Raw genomic sequence first — 22150 nt, 5'->3', positions numbered from 1 at the left:
AACTGTGACTACAACTTTTCAGAGTATCATGAAATCAATTCAGTGAATTATGACTAGGATTAAAAAAAGAGAGATAAAATAGAATGTATCAGATTGTATCATGTAGTAAGAATCAGTCTTATTTTGTGAAACTTGTTTCATTTATACATACTTGTTCATATAGATATATGTTGTAGACCATATCACAATAAAAAAAATATGGTTCTTACAGTGGGTCACTGCTAGAAAAGTTTGAAAGTCACTGGTTTAAGTTATAACCCTGAATCACTACCTACCATTTTAGCCAATTAAAAGTTAGTATATAACAACTGCAATGAAATAAAGTAATATGCTCTCAGAAAATTAAAAACAAGTACATCAGCTTCTATAAAATCATTCTTAAAGAAAATTTCTAGATAGCCTCAAACTATTTTATTTTAGGCAGGAGTGGGGAAAACATAATATTTATATTGATGCTGGCACATAACTGAATTAATTAGCTAGTGAATAGATTAATCAAGAATTTGGGTGGGGGCAGAAGGGTTGAAAAACTATCCATTGGGTACTATGTTCACTGTTTGGGTAATGGGTTCACTAGAAGCCAAACCCCAGCATTATTTAATACACCCATGTAACAAACCTGCAAATGTACTCCTCAAATCCATAATTTAAAAAAAAAAAAAAGATTTTGAAGTCTTGTTTTAGAAACAACTAGTCATTTGGGGACCACTTTAAAAAGAGTCAGGAAAAAAATGAAAAAAAGGATTGGTGGGTATGCTTCAACTACATAATGATAAATGTTCTTCACTTCCTACTAGAACAATGTTTCTGTAAGCTTACAATCAGAAATAAATGCATTTACTGAGTTTTAACCACTTGCTAACTAAATAATTCCATCCTCTTTTTAAAAAGAGATCTGGTTAAATAAAGAAAATTAAAGACTGAAAAGTTTATACAAGTCAAACTCCTCATAGATCTTATAGTAGAGCTAGTCCCATCTCTCTCCGAACTTGTTTTTTTAAACTACTGTTGCTAAGAAACTATAATGACTAAATTGGCACTACCATTATTTAATTAACTTCCAAATGTCAAATTTAGACAAATGTGTAACTAACTCAACTTGAAGAAGTGCAGACTGTTAAGAAAGGTGAGGAAAGGTTTTTATATGCAGAAAGACCAGGAGATACAAATATAACTTTTCAAGGGAACTGAAAGAGTAAACACTAAGGAGATGTCAGGCCACTGCTGTGAGGTTCATTTACTCAACCTAAAACCAGTTATATCATATACACTGTCCACTTCCTCATTCCACAAAAAATGGAAGAACATAGAGAGGCCATCCTCATATTTGCTGTTGACTCCTTTAGGGGAAAATGAATTGTGGGCCTCCCCCTGTAACTACCCTGCCGTCCCAGTGTAAGATGGAAGCAACACTATGAAGTCACAACCCAAAAGTCCAGGTTTCTCTTTGGTATAGCCCAGGCAAGCCGGAATATCCAGTATGACTTTTCCCCTACTAATTAAAGGAAAACAAAAAAATAAAACAAAAACACTTGCTGTCACACTCTAGAATTACACTGGCTCTTCAATATGCACAATAATTAGAAGCTATTTAGTATGCCAGAGAGTATGACAAGAGTAATTCAGTACAGTCACTATACAGGTTTATATTTTGGGATTTTTGTTTTTTCATACTAGCATTGCATCTCAAAATTCTCTAGCAGCTATAAGCACTTTTTTCATTCCATATTTATATACATACTATACAAAAAAAACATTTGGCAAATGTCACACGACTGAACCTGATATCTAAGTAATTCTGAATATAAAGTAATTTGTATCAGAGTTGACTAATTATTACACTAAAAACTAAAATCAAAACAAAAAAGTTGATGATAGTGCTGATGTATTAAATTACACTTCTATATAGTCAAAAATCTGAGACTGAAAACTATGTTTCATTTTCCAAATTAGGCTTCAGTCAAAAAAAAATATATAAAGTTCATAAAAAGTCTTTTTAAATTTTTTTTAAATTTCAAATGAGCCCCAGTCTCCTGTATGATAGGTGAGGATACTAACCACTATACAAATGAGGAGAAAAGACTTAAACTAGAATGACTGAAATATAAAGTTGAGAAAATGTCTTTTAACTTTTCCTAATGGAAAATTTCCAATATATAAGAAAGTAAAGAGAATAATATGATGAATCTAGGTAAACCCATTTCCCAGATTCAACAATTATGAAGTCATGGCCAATTCAGCTCCATCTATATTCCCACCCAACATTACTCCTCAATAGCATATTATTTTAAAGTAAATCCTAGACTTCATGTCAGTTTATTCATAAATATTCTTTAGTATATATCTCTAAAAATAAGGGCTCTTTGAAATATCAAGCACAATTCTATTGTCATACTCAAAAAATAATAATTCTTGAATGTGCTCATATATTCACTGTGTGTTCAAATTTCCCCAATTATGTGGTATTAAAAAATAAATATAAACTTGATACCTACTCTCATTAGCTCCTAAAAATTGTTGTTGCAGGCCTTCAAATGTGTCACTTCCTGTTATCGCCTGGGCTGGTGAGCCATTATTCTGGGCAGAAGACTGATAAGGTTTATATGTCACTTTATTATACGGTTCCAAACCTTGACAACTGGGACCCTGTGATGAACCAAATTGCTATTATAGATAACAAACGAAACTGACAAGATTTGGCCTTTTCTTCCAAAATTATCTGAATTAGACACCTAAATTTTATGTTACAGAACTTACTTTTGGTACAGTTACAAAGTTTTATACACACACACACACACATATATATCTGCTCAAAAGTAGCACTTATTGTTACTTAACAATATTAATTAAAAGTCTGCAATACATAATTTATAGACAACTTCTACTTTTGAGCACACAATGAAGGCAATTTTATAAATAAAACCCAAGAATTCTAATAAGACTATATACAAATATTTTATTACAAATGATTTAGATTATGCCAATATCTTGGGAACATAAGAATGCACATATTCAATAACATGAACATGGAATATGGTGCCTCATAACTAATAAATATTCGGTAACTCTTATGGGGTGAGTAACACTCTACAGAGATAGAATTAAGAGAAAATAACCACTTAACAGCCCTAAAAAATCCATCCTGTCATTGCGTGACACAGACTAGCTGTTGAGGTATTTGCTGTCATCGAGAAATTCTAAGAAGCAACTAACTATATCCTGAGGTCTTACTTCATTAAACTCTCCCACAGGAAAAACAAAGTTTTTTGTTTTTTTCCTTCACATTCATCCTGTCTGCTGTTATATCACCATACAAAACAGATACCAGCTTTGACGTGTTTAACCTAAAATTTGTTATGAGTGGTAAGCAAGAAAACTGAGGAAATTCAATGTCACCTACCCAGAATTACTGCTTTAAAAACTACAGTAAGAGACCTGAACATAGCTTCTCACTAAAGCACAGTGCAGTGGTAGAAGCAGCAGTAAACGAGGACAGTTATTCTTTGGCAGACTTAACTTTTAATGTTTAATCAACTGTGTCCAAAGAGCCTCTATTTTAAACTTCCGACTTAAGATCATGATTGTATTAGACTGTAAACAGAAAATACCATGACTAATTCACCATAAACCTGCATAAGTGCCCTCTCAGAACTTTGTGTGGTTACATCATCTTACCATTGCACTCACATACATTTCCTGAACACATACAAACATCACACAAATGTGTGTGCACACACACAAGTTCTTCAAAGTCAAGTTTTTACAATACCTGAAAATGGTTCCATTGAGGATCTGAAAATTTAATTACATTGGTTGGTTGGTTATTAAATTCCTGCTTCTGACCATTGGTATATGGCCTAAAGTTTTCAGGAAGGTGATATAAATCAGTCTGTTCACATTTACTTGGAGGACTATAACCACTTCCACCTTCATCTCCACCTTCTTCAGGATGGTACACAGGATGTCGGTCTTCAGTTTTACTTCTGTTTTCTTCCCAGACATTGCCACATTTTTCTCCAGCATATAAACTCTGAATTTCATTATAGTCCTATTAGATAACAAGAGTAAAACATTGCACGAAGATCCATTCCCACCCTCATCAACGTCACCATCACACCAGATACTTACATTTACACTTTGAGATTTGGGCAGCATTTGCTCATTCCAGCTCATCTCCAATTGCTCAGGATGATGTGGTCTTGAGAAAAAGGAATACTTTCGATTTAAAGCCTATCATTTATTTGTACATAGATAACACAAAGAACCCCAAGATTTTAACATTTTTCCCTCCAACCTTCACCCAAAATTTTAAGAATCAACTTATAATTTTATAATCGTGTAATTATTAATCTTCATCAAAAGAAAAAGCCTTATAGAATTGCAATATACACGTGAAAGTGCCTTCAGCTGCTTACTGTCTGTCTGTGCCATCCTCGCTGCAGTCCGAATACTGGGGCTCGGGAGAGGAGAGGTCGTCATCCAGCATGTCATGGGGAAGGTCTGTGAGTAACTGCTGCAACTGAGTCAAAAGGGCTGCATCAATATCACACCAACTTAAACACAAGACACCAAGCCAAAGCTGCCTTGGAACGAGTGGGTTTTTACTGTAGAGGTCAAAGAAGTTCGTAATTCCCTCCTTTAACTAACTTCTTAAGTACCACACAAATTATATTCATCATTTCACTTGGGTAAAGGGGAATGCATAATTTTAGGATTTATATCAGAAGGCTTTTTTTTTTTTTTTTTTAAACAAAGGTCTAAGATTTAAATATACAGTAGAATTAAAAAACCTTTTTGTGGAAACACAGCAAGTCACAATAATGGTACAATCAACGTATTATGTTATCACAGGGCAGGCAGACTAAGTCTCAGAATGCTGTTTTACCAGTAATCAGACCCTAATTGACAATTCCCCACAGGGAATGTGAGTAGCCAGATGCACTCTGGCCAGGTGATGAGAACAGCAGCAGCAGCAGGTGGCCTAGAAGCCCTTAAATGCTCTGATAACGTAGAAACCCGTGGAAACCCGGGGGAGTCACTAATTAGTAGAGATCTAATTCCAAAGATGAAAAGATACACAATACTCTGCTCTCATACAACATCTGCGTAAAAGAAGAGTTGGAAGACTGTTTTCTATAGATAGCACATGCAAAAGCATAACACTACACCTGATATTAAATATTTGATTTATCTCTATTATTTTCTAGAAAAAAAATCAGTTTTAGCAATCTGCTTATTATATAAACTAGACAGACAAAGTTAATTCAAATTTCAAATATGATAAAAAGATGAATAAATCAGCTATTCTGTAAGACATAATTCAGTAACTTTTAGGATTTCCATAACTATCTGCAATTGTCTTTCTTCAAAACCCAATATAATAATATTACCCTAAAAATCCCATTATATATATATCTTAAATTAAGTAACAATTAGAAGATCAAATATTATGTTACTAAATACTTTTTTGGGAAACTGTTTCTAATTACTTCTCTTTAAGAAACTAAGCACCAGTTTAATTAACAACTTGATTACATCCCTCCAAAGTACATCAATCAAACCCATAACATTATGCAAGTGGATTTTAAAGACCTTAAATACTCTGTAAAACCTTTCAGGAAAAAAAAAAATGAGATGCTCCTTGGTCTATAGCAGGTTATTTTTTTTCCACTTTACCTGTCATTAATACAAAAGAAATGAAATGTGGCCATAAAACATATCTGAGTATAATGTTAAGAATTACAAAAAAAAAAAAAAAGAAAAACTTTCTTAAACAAAATATGTATAGTAAAAGTTAAATAAATATATTTTATGGGAGGTCTGAAAGGAATGCCCCAAATTCTTAACTGAGCTTTGGTGAAATAAAATTTGGAAATCGGAATACAGTATGTTGGAGCCACGTGGGTGGGAATACTTCTTCATCTATATTTATTTCTCATATTCACTGGATGGGTTTTTTTTTAAGGTTTTCTCAATCCATTTTTTTTTAAAGATGCAACAAGAGAAAGATACTTTCTTCAATGAAAAGTTATCTTCATCTTTAAATCTGTTTAATGCTAACATGAACACGCAAGACCCTCATGTATTGCTCACCTCCACATGCAAGGTGCTTGAAAAATCATTTTGAGAATTAGCCATATCAGAGTTGACTGAGAGATATAAAAAACAAGAAATACAAAAGACACAATATGCAAAACAAAACAGGACACATCAACATATTTGTATATGACATGCCTCACATGAAAGGTAGCAAAGCAATTCTACAAAGACACAAATGCACTAGAGAAAAAAATCGCATCTATGAGGTCTTTTAAAAGTAGTACCACTTGTTGTCTATAATCATGCATCACTGCTTTAAGGCAAAAGACTACCCCCACATGTTACACAAGGAAAAATAAAACAAAGCAAATCTTTTATACCTATATTAAGTAAAGACTTCTGAACAGAAAGAACATTTTCTTCTAAACCTTCAGTGAGGTTCAAGTACATAGCCTTAAAATTCAGGGGTGCCTTTTTTTCGCCCACACAAAAACAAAAAAACTACATAATAATTCAGCAGTTATTGTAGCTTTGTGACACCACAAAATTGGCATCCACAGAGAAAAATTAATTTGAGTATAAGCAATCAGCTAATCAAAATGCTTCCGGATCCACATATAAACATCAACTAGCAAAATCATCCCTATAGTATTTAGAGTCTTGCAAGATATTTTACATATATGCTAACATTTTAAAATTCATCTTCAAAAAATTTATCCATCAAGTTCTTTGGCATAGCCGGGTCATATTCCCTGGCTTCTATAAGTTTCAGGGCTGAGAAAAGCTAAATGAAGCCGTCCTAAATAAGGCCATTCAGGAATAAAATCCATCCTCCAGTGTTTCCATTTCCCAGGATCAAAGTGTGCCCTCCTCATATACACTGGCAAATTGCTTTTTGGTCACTGAACCCTGTGCAATAAAACATAAAATTGCCATATCTAGTTATGCATGTTACCTGTTACCAAATAGAGAAATTTAGAAACTATAAATTTTCCTCATTAAAGATCTATCAAACTTCCAAATACAGATTCAAGAACAGAAATAACAATCCTTATAAATGATAAGATTTAATACTAGGCATTAATTTAAAATTCATCAGACTGCTTTTTGGCTGCAAGCAGCAATCTCAACAGATATTACTGTGCATTAACTGAGTTTAAAAATTTAACAGATACCTTCCCTATAAAAAAGATAATTTACCACTCTAAGGCTTCAGTTGAAATAAATTCAGAATCATTCTATAAACTCCTCTCCCTTTCTACTTCACATATTTCTTTCTTAAAAAGAAAAAAAAAAAGAGCATTTTACTTTGTTAACAAAACACTTTGCAATAACCCATGTAGAACATACAAAAGCCTACATTCAGGGGCAAATGTAAAACAGAGAACATGTAAACCTTCTGTCAGGATTTTCAACTTAAATTAACTAAACAGATTATCTTCAGAGCCTATAATCCTCAATATTAATGAAGGCAAGAGGCCTCAAATTACAAACCATACAATAATCTTCTCCCAAGAGAAAGGGTAGCAAATGGAATACCTAACGGTCATATTCCCTTTGAACAGGTGACCTCTTAGTACACTTCTAAAAAGATTCTGATATTTTCAACTATGAATTATTAAATAATGCTTTCATGGATACACGCTAAATGTAAACAAATACTAGCTTTACAACTCCCTCTAGTGGAAACAAAATATCAAAATGTTTCCGTAATTACATCAAACAAGGCAGTTAAAAAGTGGAAGAAGGGTGGTCGGTCAGGAGATCGAGACCATCCTGGCTAACACGGTGAAATCCCGTCTCTACTAAAAATACAAAAAACTAGCCGGGCGAGGTGGCGGGCGCCTGTAGTCGCAGCTACTCAGGAGGCTGAGGCAGGAGAATGGCGTGAACCGGGGAGGCGGAGCTTGCAGTGAGCTGAGATCCGGCCACTGCACTCCAGCCTGGGCGACAGAGCGAGACTCCATCTCAAAAAAAAAAAAAAGTGGAAGAAAGGCTACACAATGGAAAGCTTGCCTCTAAAATACGTGATGCCAAGCTCATTGCGGAGCTTTATTATTCTATTAGAGAAGTACCGATATAGAAACCAAGTCAGTATTGCCAGGTGCAAGCTTCTATCTGCCACCTGCTACTTAAAACATCTACCTTTCTACTCAAGATCATTTTCAAAGATGTCATCACTAAATGACCCGTCATCAGCAAATACTATCTTGATATCATAGATTACCAAGTATTTCTGCCCCAAATCACCAGCTCCAGAACATATACACACATAAACAGATAATTTTACTATCTAGAACCAACAACCACCACAGAGCTACTTCTGGTGACACTGCAGAAAGTACACGTCTACTCCAGCTGACTGTGAGAGTCCAAAATGGCAATCTTCTTTAAGCTGTGGCTTTACCAACAACTAAGAGGCTTATAACAAGCATTCCTATTACAAAAAGACCTTTATCTGGGGCTGGGCACGGTGGCTCACGCCCGTAATCCCAGCACTTTGGGAGGCCAAGGCAGTTGGATCACCTGAGGTCAGGAGTTCAAGACCAGCCTGGCCAACATGGCAAAACGCCGTCTCTACTAAAAATACAAAAAAAATTAGCCAGGCATGGTGGCCCATGCCTCTAATCCCAGCTACTTGGGAGGCAGAGGCAGGAGAATAGCTCAAACCCAGGAGGCAGCACCAGCCGAGATTGCACGATTGCACTCCAGCATGGGCAACAGAGGGAGACTGCATCTCAAAAAAAAAAAAAAAAAAAAAACTGTATCTCTGTAATATCTGACTGTGCAATCACAAGTATAGTGACTTTAAGTGAAGAGCATTTTTGCAAAGTCACATTGTTACATTATGAATGAGTTAATACAAGAGCTTCTGAATTATTTTCTGGGACAGCTTTATAAAGAAAAGTTTGCTTTGGATGAGATCTCCTCCTTAGCAAGAACGACAAGTATTATCAGCAGCTCTCAAGAGTACAATCAGAAAGTAATGTCCTCCAGTAAGTTAGGAGAAACATAAGTAATGTGTGACAATTAATGGATATTAACCGACATGATACGTATCTCTATGATGTCATCACCCTCGCTGATCTGCACCCTAATCTGCTCTGTCAACTATTTATAAGAGATGGAGTTTCAGTTAAAACACTGTGAGAAGCTGTGGTTTATGTACCTCTCTACCATGCATTTATGCCTTGACCCACAGTGGACCAACTTAATGTACCATTAAGAGTTGCAGCACTTTAGAAATAGATTATAGGACTTTTTTTTACAAAATTCTTGTTTTTTGTTTGCTTGTTTTTTGTTTTTGTTTTTTTTTTTTTTTTTGGTTTTTTTGCAAAATATGGGTCTATTCGTGATGGTCTCTGGCTTGAGATCCACTGGTCTAAATATCCTCTAAATATTGAATAACGTATTTACTAAATCCTTTCCTTTTTCTGAATGTTAAAGGCACTTTCTCCATTTGATCTTCAATGCTAACAGTGGAGAGAATAGAAATGGAAAAGGCTAAATCATAATTGTAAAGCTGCTCTTTAGGATGGCATGAAGGTTGGAATGGTGTATTCACTGGGATATGGGCACATGTGGACAAAATCCCAACTGGCACCAAAGCAACAAAATTAAACACAGCTTGGAAAAACATGCTGTATTAGCAACTGGCCTTTCATCCCAGACAGTGAAAATCAGGACTATCCAACCATGTACCAAGAGAGGCTCTCACAAACCCTTAGCAGGATAGACTATGAGTCAGATGTGGTATGCCTGGTAAGCCTTATAGCACATCATCAGGGATAAAGGCATTCCTCCCACGTCAGCGAATTGAACACAAAGTGATTCACTAAGTAGAGAAAGCAATATGCATTAGCCCACTGCTAACAGTTATAACCTAGCCACAATCCCAAAGCCGTAGTCCCAAAGCTACCAACCAGGTAGACAGGAAAAAACAGCTTTTTTTCTTTAATCTCTTAAGGCTGTGAGCCATTCGGCTATTGCTGGGTCAGGAAGACTGAGACAGTTAAAAAGCCTTCTAGATACACATGCAAGCTTGGGTTTGACCACCCAATTTATTACTTTAACTTGTAGTGACAAAGTATACATACAGCTGAAGATTTGTGAACAGTTCTGAAGTTTGTCACTAAAAGCTGAACCTCTCTAGCCTCTAATCTGTTTTCCTTGCAGCAATTATTTTTTAAAGTAAAAATATTTTTATTAGCATGAAGTTTTTTACAAATTTAACCATAATCATCATGTTAGAGCCAATTTAGCTATATATCCTTCCACTCTGCTGGAAATACTCATTCTTAGATACTTGATCTTTCAAGAACAACTTTTCCCCTGAAATTCCCTATCCCAGCATACAATCTATCAAAGAAGTGATCCCAAATAGCTATTTTCTATATTATCTAGAATTCATTGCCTCCTTGACTAGTATTCCCTCTAAAATTTTAACCACACAATACACTGGCAGTAAGCTCTAACACTCTACCTATCTCTCTAATATATTTCTCAATGAAAAATCACCTGTCAAAATATTTTTTCTTCTTTACAGTAGTGATTACTTAAACTGACCCTCTCAAGAATCCCAGTGGTTAAACCCCAGCCAACTATCGAAGCCCAGTCATGAAAACCTCATGCTGCAGGTTCAAAGTAACAGAAAATCCTCATTCCCATCCTTGCCACAACAATTGTTGTGAGGGGCCCTGCCAAAATCCAGAAACCCTCTCCAGGGTCATAAACTCAAATGCCCTCAGGGACCTGGCAGAGAATTTACCAGAGTGAAGCAGGCAGGTCTGAGTGCATAAGCCCATGTCTGTGTGAGAAGTGGGGACCGTGGCCAGCTGGGGAAGGAGAGCCACTGCTCAGCTCCAGCCCGCCTGCTGCCATGTGCAAATACAGGCCAGGTGTGGCCAGAGCTTTGGATGTTTTTTAGATAAGCCAGAGAATCTGCAGTGCTGCATAAAATTTTTGAATCTTCAAATACAGATTCAATTTTTTAAAAGACAATACCTGTCTATGAACCAAATCCAGCAAGTTGCCAGCTTTCTATCCCTGCCATAATTCTACCACCAGTCACATGAACAACGGTCAACTGACCCTATTCCTTGCTTCCTATTAATACTAATGGTCCCCAATAACTATTAAAGATTTCTTTACATGTTAGAAAATGGGTCATATAAAAAATAGTGTCAGGACAAAAGAAGCCTTTTATAACAGATAATCAAGAAATTTGACTTACACTAAAAACAACCAAAACAACTAACTTGACTTCCACCAATAACACTACTACTGCTGCTATTACTATTGCCACCATTTACTGAACACTTGCTATGTGCCACGTATTCTGCTAAACACTTTATATATAAATAATATGGTCTCTCCCTTTTATTCCTTTCCTTCTATAATCTATTCACCATGCAGCCTTCTGGAAGATCTTCAAAAATATAGTATCACTTTTCCCTGCTTAAAATCCTCCACTGGCTTCCCATTGCTCTAAGAATAAAATACAAACACCTTATCATGGCTTTCCATGATCTGACACCCACATCCACCACCCAACACTGGCTTATATGTACCCAATACCATGGCCTTCTGGCTGTGCCACAGATACACGGGTCTCTTCCCAACTTCCCAGCTTACACTCATTGGTGTTTTGGCCTAGACTGCTCTTCGTCAGGCTTCGGCATGGCTGGTTCCTTCTCATAAGTCAAGTCTCAGCTCAAATATTGCCTCCTCCCACAGACCTTCCCTCACCAGCCCATCTACAGCAATCCCCTACCAATTGCTTTCATAGCACTCCAGTTTGTTTTCCTGTCATTTATCAATGATATATCATCACTCACTCAAATTACTTTACTCACTTGTTTACTTATTGTCTGCCATCCCACTAGGATGTAAACTACCCAAAGCAAAGAGCCTTGTCAGACCTATTCATGGCAATGTTACAAGCACCTAGAATCTAACCTGCCACTTCCAAAGTCAACCATTACCTCCTAAATGAAAAGAAAAATTTAACCATTTATCTGATGGCATTATTCACGTTGTGTTTTATTCATGTCTCAAAACCAGAAGCATTCCACTTATCCACCTTTTCAGTCTAAATAGCAAGCAGAGTTTAGGGTTGTTTTAAAAAAAAAAAAAAATCCAAATCCCTTCAAAATGACACAAGATGATATAATTTTGATCAAGAAATAAAACTTGTTAAAGACTGGGTTTAGAGTCTCTCTCTCTCTTTTTTTTTTTTTTTTTTTTTAACAACTTACCTCTTTCTCTCTTTCATAGTCCTCTTTGTCATATTCCTCATCTTCATTTTGCGCTGGAAGTGCCACACTGCCAAAGTCTAATGACATGGTCATCCTATGGGAAGGGGAAGATGTTTGGTTTCTGAATATTCCATAAAATCTCCCCAGAACAAACTACGTAAGAGATGCCATACATACACAGAATGAAAAGACAGAAACAGACTAGGAGAAAATATGTATAACTCCATTATGGCCAATACAAATAATTGCGATTCATAGAAAACAGCTATATGACAGCAATTCATGGAAAAGAAAAAATGCAAATCGGTAATAAAACTATGAATAGACCTTTCTAGTGGTCTGAAAAGTATAAGTTAAAACAGTAAGATTTTTTGCCCACATATAAAATAAGATGACAATAGTAATAAACTAGAAATGTGCCAAATGTAAAAATCTTAAGCTCAAACAAAATTTCAAATGTGATATATTAAACATGGCACAGGCAGTACCCTAATTGCTTCATTTTTTTTTTTAATATCAGAAATCCAAATATCATGCTTTACAAGAAGAGGGCCCCTAAATCATGAGTAACTGCTACCCAGAAACCATTTACAATTCAGTAAATGCCATAGAGCGCACAACAAAATATAAGTCTTAAACGTCCTCCTCTTAAGCTTGATAAAATCAGGTTCTGGCAATACACTAAGGAAAAACAGAAGTGAAGGCTGTGAAGCTCCACCACTGTGGACTTCCAATTCCAAAAGCAACAGCAAGAGTTCCCTGGGGAGCAGTCACTGCTGCGGCAGAAGCAGCAGCAGGAAATGGGTTTTCAACTACTTACAGTCAAAAAAGCTGCTGCTGATTTAAATTATACTTAGGGATCCTGACACTACACATAAACCCCTTAGAACTTCAAAGCTCTGAACAATCCCAACAAAAAAAAAAGTAGGCAGGTGTCATCAATTACCTGGCCTAACACTGCCCTCCATTCAGTCCACTGTCGTTCATGCCAATGAAACGCACTTGGATGTGAGCCTGAGCCACAACTCATTCACTACATCTTTCAAGCTCTAAAATGTCATTAAATTGGAAGTAAAATCAGAAGCATAGAGACCCAGCAATCCAAATGCATTTTACCATAAAGAACTTAGCTCCCTCATCTTAACAGGTAAGAACTATATCACAAACTTTTGTGGAAGCCAATAGCTCTAGAGTAGACAATACCCCATTTCATCAGATCTAAGATGTCTTTGATTCTATGATGCAGTTCCATTTGTAGCAGTAGGAACAAGATGTAGGCAATCAAATTATGACATAACATTAATTTTAGGATGCAGTCTATGTTGTAGATATTAAAGTGTGAAAAGAAAATGTGCAAGCTAGACTAGATGAATATGGTATTAAAGATTAACACACATATGAATTTCAGTGGTGAAAATCCCCCTATGTCAAGTTTTTGTTTTTCAAAGACTGAGTTATGTTTCTTGGCCAACCTCAAATTTGCTGTCTACTTTCTAATCCCTTCCTCTCTGGTCCTTACACCCAACCCGTCCCTTTCAACTCATATCAACTCAGACTCTTTACATCAACTTAAAAACCCTCCAGCCTCTGCTTCTCAGACCACACCTACTCCTTTCTACCCTTGTGCCAGGGCTAAAGGGGGAAGAGACATGCATATTGAGGAAAATAAATCTAAGTCCATCTATAAGATGCCTTTTGTACATCAACATAAGATGAAGATATGAGTATGGTAAAGAGCCTATAATATGAAATGGTGAGGAAAAAACACACAATCACAAGTCTCTAGATTTTTTTTCTACTACTGCAAATGGACTTAATAGCGTAGAGAACACTATATATGAATAATGAAAATACTAGCCCAATTAAATCCCATCTCCTTAAAAGAGATGAAATTAAACTGGACCTTAAAGACATTCCTGAATCCTCCAGGCAGAAAAAATCCTTTCTGCTTCTGAATTCTGTGTCTTCTACCTCTCTTTCATTTAAATACAAATACAAGACAAAATACGGAATTTGGGTTAATTTCTCCTGAAGTTAGAGAAAGGAGGTTTGTTCCAATCCTTTATTAACCTGCCATCAACTGATGTTGATTATTGAAAAAGAACATTAAGATTTATAAGAGCCTATTGCTAAAAATGTAGCTACTAATATTTTAAATACAGGGCTACTTTTTCTCAGATAACGAATACTTACGTTATTGTTTTTAAAGTAAAGAGAATGTAAAATATCAAAGCATATATCTTTAATGTTATTTTAAATCCAAAACATGGCATTACCAAAGTCTCCCCCACTGAAGAAAAAAAGGTATAAGTTTTCCTTATGAGAACTATAAACTATGAAAGGCTTTAAGAAATGATTTCAGATATAAAGAGAAATCTGATCAACTTACGTGGTTAAAAATATATATACTGAAAAGGTAATACATATTTTAAATGAGACTAAAATAAAAGCTAATACTTTAACTTATTAATCACCACTCATTATCACTGCTACCAGAGACTTTAGTATAATATTCAGAACAACAAAAGAGACAGCTTTAAAAAAAAAATAGCAAGATAGCAAACCCAAAAGCCATAAAGAAAAATGTGATGGAAACCTAACCACAAAAAACAAAACTTTGTTTAAGGCAAAAGACATCATTAACAAGTCAAATATTGTGTATGAAAAAATACAGCCAGGCGCTGTGGCTCAAGCCTGTAATCCCAGCACTTTGGGAGACCGAGGCGGGAGGATCACGAGGTAAGGAGATCGAGACCATCCTGGCTAACATGGTGAAACCCCGCCTCTACTAAAAATACAAAAAAATCAGCCGGGCGTGGTGGTGGGCGCCTGTAGTCCCAGCTACTCGGGAGGCTGAGGCAGGATAATGGCGTGAACCCGGGAAGCGGAGCTTGCAGTGAGCCGAGATCACACCACTGCACTCCAGCCTGGGCAACAGAGCGAGACTCCGTCCCCAAAAAAAAAAAAGAAAAGAAAAAGAAAAAAAGAAAAAATACATCACTAACAAAGTCCAGAAAAATGAGAATCAGAAAAATATTTGCAAAGCACCTGACAAAGTCCCAATATAAAATTCTTAAAAAGACAGACAATCCAATATAAAATTGGGTGACTGATATGACAATTTATTTTAAAAAGTGTAAATCAATTAGTTTGAAAAGATGCTTAAGCTCGTGATGTTTCAAAAAAGTGTCATTTAAACAACAATATGCCACTTTCAACAACCACTAGATTGAAAAAAAAAAAAAAATTATCACCCAGTGGTGACTATTTTGTATTTTGTGTGGCTCATGAGTTGCTGGTGAAAATATGAACTGCTAAACCATCTTGAAAACTATCAAAATTAATATATTGAAAATGAACATTTGCACTAGTAAAATTATTTTTGAATTTGTCATACTATACCACTAGTAAAAATAATGAAAATTTTCTATATCTATTGACTCAAGGCTGACCACTTAAGAAATCAAGATGCAGAATAAGTGTACAGTATGTTTTGGTTTTCTTTTTCAGTAGCAGTCTGGTAGACTTTCTTCCTAGATAACTTTTTCTCAACCCTTAACAAGACTACAAAAAGTATGTCCTGTTGTTACACTCAGATGGATGCTCTGACCCAGCATTTCTTTCGTTGTCCCTGATTTTCTCTGCCCTCCTTGCAACAAAACCAATCAGTGTTTATTTAGACAAAAGATTACAAAGCAAAAGTAGTATTGTTTTCGCCTCATCTAATAAACTATAAGCACCCTGAAGGCAGAATTAAAATGTATCTACCCGCTTGCACATGGTAGGCACATAACAAATATTTGTTGACTGAATATGATACAGGCATGTTACCTTATAGGAATTCATTATTTCAATAAAATTTTATTGAATACCCACTGTGTTCCAGATCACATCCTAGATACATCTAAAACATGGTACCAGCCATGAGGAGCTCACTGTCTCTGTTCATCCTCTCTTAGAGCCACTGATATAAACAGTTACAATAACATATTGTAATAAATTCCGTAGTAGATGAAAGTACAAAGCACAAATTAACTTTTCCTAAGAAGAAAGGTTTAGAGAATTTTTACAGGAAAAAAAGAGCTTTTAGATTAGAAATAAATCTTAAAGGACACAATATGGCTATAACTGGCTCTAAGAATGAGGGCACTCATTCAGATAACCTGAGCTCAATTCTGGCTCTTTTATTTATCAGCAGTGCAGTCTTGAGCAAACCGTTTCTGCCTCTTCGTTAATGAAATGGGGGTGGAAACAATACCTACTTCAAAGATTGATTCTGAGGATTCACAAGATAATACATGTAAAGTAATTAGCACTATGTACCAATCAATACATTCTAGTTTTATTATCATTATGACATTATTACTGATGAATAGGAGTCTGACAGCTACCGAAGAGGTTACGGGAATAAAGAGGATTCCGCATATCTGAGAAAAGGTGAATGTGCAGCCTATGAGAAATGTCACTTCAAATAATGCAACCTCCTATGGAACAAAAATGCCACCCTCCTTCAAGATGCCCTTCCAAGCCTGTTCCCCCATAGAATAAGCCACTCCTTTGCACTTTCAGACTGTATGTCTTATGCTTTTCTTATGGCTTCTACTTCAGCTTCTCTTTAGTTGAGTGCATTCACCTGTCTGGGGAGTGCATGTTCATTGTCACGCACTATGAAGGTATATGGTGATAACAGGCTTAAATCAGACTCGAGTTCATGACTACGATATAGAAAGGGTTATAAACCCCCACAAAAGGGGTCTCTAAGAATTGCACTGGGAGTTGGGAAATTCTACTTACTTGCTGACATAACTCGCCTTCTAGAATGGAAATAGCCAGAGCACACAGCTCGGTTTAGACTTGCAACACCTGGTGGAGGCGCCCTATTCATTCATTCAACAATTTACCAAGCACTGTTCAAGATTACAGTTTAACGGGACGTGATGGAGGGAAAGAAAATAGACATAAAAACAAATGATCATGACATCTTGTGATCAGTGCTAATGACAGCACTTTGGACAAATTGATTTAAGTTGCTCAGAGAGCGGAGCGAGTAATGCTAATACACAACAGGCATCCACAGGCTAAGCGAATGACCTTGAGGAACTGTTTGGCGTCAGCTACAGCACTACAAACATGACCAAAGCCACACGGGGCCCATAACCCAGGACTGCTAGTTTTGGGAGCCAGCGTCACTTGTACTCGGTCAACACACGTGCACACAGCACCTACTGGGAGCCAGGAGTAACGCCAGGGTGACCAAGGTGGGGTCCGCAGAGTAGGGTCTCGGGGCGACCCCAGCAGTTTGGAAACGAGGCGGGCTTCCCATATGTCGCTTCTAAATAGGATATTGGAGGAATGAAGAGGTCTAAATGACACGTTAAAGGTAAAAGCTGAGCCCGCAACATGCGGGCAGTCCACCACCGCGGGATTTGGGGAGAGGGCAGGTCAGCCCCCGGGGAAACCTCAGCCAGGATCCCGAGGACCCCGCAACTCCTCTAACCCCAGGTCCAAGCCCACCCGTGAATCAGAACTCACCAGAGGCCACGGAGGCTGTTACCGCGAGGAAACTCTAGCCCTGGCGGAAGACCAACTTCTAGCAAACCCCCTTACCCTGGTTCTAGTCCACTAGCTCCTTCCTAGTCACAACCGAACCCACGGGGCGGAGGCCCTTAAGGAGCAGTCGCCTCCTTCAATCGCCGACTAGAAGCTCGCCCGGTGGGCGGAGCCGTGCCGGCTCGGGGCAGAGCGAGGAGCCAGGAGTCTCCGCCTTCCTCAAGCTTGGTTGAGAAGTCCGCCTGCAGTTGCAAAGCACGGCTGTTTGAAAGCGGGCGCCAGAGGTGGCGGGAAGCTCCCCCTGTGCGCCCATTGGTGAATTCGTGAGCCAATTACGAGGAAGTTACTCTGGAGTGGGCGGGCTGATCGGTTGCCTAGAGACGCCGAGGCGCTTTGCCCGCTACCTTCGGCCAGGGTGCACCGGCCTTACCGGGACCCCTTGCCCCTTTGGTAGCGGAGACTGCAGAGATGACTCGTGCCTCCTACGCTTCAGCACACAGAATCCCGCAGATTCCCCACCGAACTCTTGCCTTAGAGGTTTTTTACATTTCCCCTTCTTGTTTTCTAAGGCATCTGCTTCCCCATTACCTAACAGCCTTAGATGTTCTGCTTTGTCTTCTATCTTACTAGGTGCCGCTTTGTTTACATTTTTGCTTCTTTAAACTGATAAGATGGCACATTTGTCCACGTGTCTGTTCACTATTCTAATTTCCTCGGGTGTAAGTGTTCTTGTCGCTTAGGTGTATATTATCAACCTGCCCCTAAAGACAGCGCCACCCAGTCCTCAGTGAAGCCCAGCACTGTGTCTACCTTCTCTGGCTGAAACAGTTCCAGTGAATAATAAAGGAATTGGTGGCAGCAGGTTCACATATCCTTTCAACTCTTTCCCATGTGTACTGGCGTGGAGTAAAATGGCTGTTCGAGGCTCTTCATAATGTGGCTAGTTTTCCTTTGCTACTTCACCATCCACCCCCATGCCTACACTGACCCCTGTAACCCCATAAACTAGTATAGGGTTTGGCAAATAACAGGTAATTTAATCCACTGTAATAGAATGAATGAAATCACAGGCTGAGCTAACAATGGTTCCCAGAGCGCTTTTTTTGTTTCACCTGCTGTGAAAGCTGTTTCTTTCACCTGCATTGCCTCTACCTTAGTTCTCCTCCTACTTAGTTTTCGAGATAGACTATCACCTCTTTTGAAGCCTTTCATGATACACACTCCCTCACTTCGCAGAAATGATCTTTCCCACCTCTGTACACAGTGTATCCTATATATCCTATTATAGTTCTTATATCTACTATAAGTTTTTGTGTGTCTGTTACACTCAGTACAATGTGAATATCTTGAAGTACTCACTTTACTTCTTGGGTATCTAACATGTTTCATGACCCTGGTAGGCACTCAAAACAATTACATTAAATGAGTAAATGAATAAATGAACAAATAGATGAAGATTTTGGTAGGGGGGGTGGGCAGTAAAAGCAAATAAAAGGCATTCAACTAAATGGCATTTGTTGAATCCGAGCCAAGGCATCTTAGTGAGAATCAAATGCACTTTTCACTTCTCACATCCCACTGAAGTCGATTGGCAAACTTCTGTGCTGAGGGTTATAATGGAGTGCTGCAACAAGAATGCCAGGTGATCCCCATGCACAAACAACTGCTTCTTAGAAGGATGAAAGCATAAAAGGTGTCAGGGGAAACACAGGAGGAGGCAGTGTTTATAATCCTTTACACAGTGCTTTACAGATTGGTAAATTATTTCACAAGCATTATCTCATTCGGTTCTCACTACAACACTGTGGGGGGCCTAGGTATTCCTACCCCATTTTCCAGTTGAAGAAACTTACATAAAAATAAATTAAGTGACTTGTCCAAGGCTACACAGCTAATACAAGGCAGACAATTTGAAACCAGGTCCTTTATCTCCAAACCCAGAGCTCATCACTGCATACAAAATACTTTAGTGAGCCTAGTATATATGTGACAAAGAGGGAAAATAAAGAATAAATCAACCTCCCATCTTGCCATGCCTCTAAAAATAGTTTTTAGTGGAGTTATGGATATATTCGACTAAATTTTCTTTGACCACGTATCCTGTTTAAGTCCCAGCCTAGGTGCAGGGTAGGACTCCTATGCTCAAGGTACCAACACTTTGAGTTACAAGGTCCTTACATCGAAAGATAAATAATAACAAAAAATGTTTACTAAGTGTAGTAAGAATAGGCAATAATTCTAGGGAAAGTGAACACCTAAGGATGAATCTATCAAGGCAGGTTCGAGGAAGAAGAGAAGGAGAGAGCTCAACAGGCCAGTTGATTGGCATGAGTGAAATTTGAAGGCCAGACCAGCAAAAGTGCAGGAATCTTAAATTTAGAGGTAAGTCTGGAGAAGAAAGCAGGAAGGAGGTAGTCCATAGAAGAGCTTTAAGCCTGGGAGAATAGGAAAGGCATTCTACAGAGGTCAGGTAATGGTGTGCACATCTGAAGAAACACAAGCAGACAGAGGCATTCTGGGATAACAAAGGCAAATGTGGGGGAAGAAAGTAAAACTGCCAAAGATCTCAAATGCGGGACGAAAGGTTATTTGTGAAACGTTTGCTCCATGTTTGCCTTGCATGTTTTAAATGGGCACACCTATGAGCTGGGTGAGACATTTCAAGGGAAAATGTCGCATTATTGATGAGATGGGGTCCCTCCCACTAACAAGCATTTATAAAAGTAAAGCTAAACCATCATTTCTCCTTTTTCCTCCTTTTTGGTGTCAAAGCTATCAGGTCAAAGCAATGCCACCACAGGAGTGCTATCCAAAGTGCTATCATCAAGGAATACTATCCTCAAAGGAACACAGAACTTAGAGTAAGAAGATCTGAGTTCAAGTCCCAGCTCTCCTATCTACTAGCATTGTCCATAACAATTTAACACTCAAAAGCCTCGAAGTCCTTACCTGAAAATTGGTACTTCTCAGGATTGTGGCAAAAAAAAGCAAAACAAAAGAGAGATTGTGTGAAACAGCTTTTAAATGTAAAAATATTATTTTCCATTGTGTTTCTATGTACTATGGCTTATTGGACTAGAGTACACACGGGGGTCTGAGGTAGTTTTCATCCTTCAATCCAATCACGTTGACACTCAGTATTAGCTATCACAAGCACCGTTTGTTGAAATGGCTAGCCTTTATCTATTGAGTTGCTTTGCATCTTTGTCAAAAATCAGTTGGACATATTTGAGTGGTCTGCTTCTGGGTCCTCCATCTTGTTCCATTAACCTATGTATCTATTCCTCCACCAACATCAATACAGTCTTTAAAATGATATAATGTCTTAAAATCAGATGACTCCTCCCACCTTGTTCTTTTTTAAAATTGTTTTAGCTATTCTATTTCCTCTGCCTTTCCACATACATTTTAGAATAATCTGTATCTACAAAAATCTTGCTGAAAGTTTGACAGGAAGTCTGTGTATCAATTTGGGGAAGTTGACATCTTTCTTATATTGAAGTTTGTAATGTATGAACACAGTATGCTCTCCATTTATTAGATCTTCTTTGATTTCCTTCATCAGCATTCTGTCATTTGCAGTGTGTGTCTTGTACATATTTTGTTAGGTTTACATGCATGTCCTTTTTAGCAGCTGTAAATAGTATTACATTTTTAATTTTGTGTCTATATGTTCATTGTTAATATATAGAAATGCAATTTAATTTTGTATGTTTATCTTGTATCCTCTAAGCTTTGCTGAACTTAGTTCTAGGAGGGATTTTTTGGTCATTTTTTGAATTTGGGGATTTTGAGGGTTTTTGTAGATCCTTGGAATTTTGCACATAAACAATCATGTTATCTGCAAATAGGGACAGTTTTATTTCTTCTTTTCTGATCTGTATACCTTTTATTTCCTTTTCCTGTCTTATTGCACTGGCTAGAACTTCCAGTACTATATTCACAAGAATAGTGATAATAGATATCATTGCTTTGCTCCTGATTTTAGAGGGAAATGACTCAGGCCATGATTTTAAGTATAATATTAGTTAGCTGTAGTTTCTTTGTAGATTTTTTTTAAGACAAGGTCTCACTTTATTGTCCAGGCTGGAGTGCCAGGGCACAGCTATGGCTCACTGCAGTCTTGGCCTCCCAGGCTCAAGTGATCCTCCCACCTCTGCCTCTTGAGTAGCTAGGACTACAGGTGCATACCAACACACCCAGCTAATATTTTTAAAATTTTCTGTAGAGATGGGGTTCTGCCATGCTGCCCAGGCTGGTCTCAAACTCCTGAGCTCAAACGACTGCCTGCCTTGGCCTCCCAA

General features: G+C 37.6%; 1 protein-coding gene across 4 annotated transcripts in view; it reads right to left on the bottom strand.

Moving 5' to 3' along the window:
- The window catches only part of LOC101018085 (centrosomal protein of 152 kDa), a 73529-nt gene extending 55501 nt beyond the window's left edge, over positions 1-18028 (bottom strand). For 2 of the 4 annotated variants that reach the window (XM_009210124.3, XM_031668719.1), the window contains exons 1-6: positions 17829-18028; positions 12297-12390; positions 4416-4519; positions 4129-4198; positions 3770-4048; positions 2496-2646 (exon numbers count right to left, since the gene is read on the bottom strand). In XM_009210124.3, the coding sequence (XP_009208388.3) occupies positions 2496-2646; positions 3770-4048; positions 4129-4198; positions 4416-4519; positions 12297-12389 (697 nt within the window). In that variant the 5' untranslated portion in view covers position 12390; positions 17829-18028. The remainder of the gene's footprint in view (positions 1-2495; positions 2647-3769; positions 4049-4128; positions 4199-4415; positions 4520-12296; positions 12391-17828) is intronic. The other 2 variants (XM_009210128.3, XM_009210126.4) reach the window with 2 other exon arrangements.
- Between the last annotated feature and the right edge of the window lie 4122 nt (positions 18029-22150).

The sequence above is a fragment of the Papio anubis genome, chromosome 7 (genome assembly GCF_008728515.1).
Source record: "Papio anubis isolate 15944 chromosome 7, Panubis1.0, whole genome shotgun sequence".
Classification (NCBI taxonomy): Eukaryota; Metazoa; Chordata; class Mammalia; order Primates; family Cercopithecidae; genus Papio; species Papio anubis.
The sequence above is the reverse complement of the archived record's forward strand: the minus strand, read 5'-3'. Positions and strand labels throughout refer to the sequence as shown.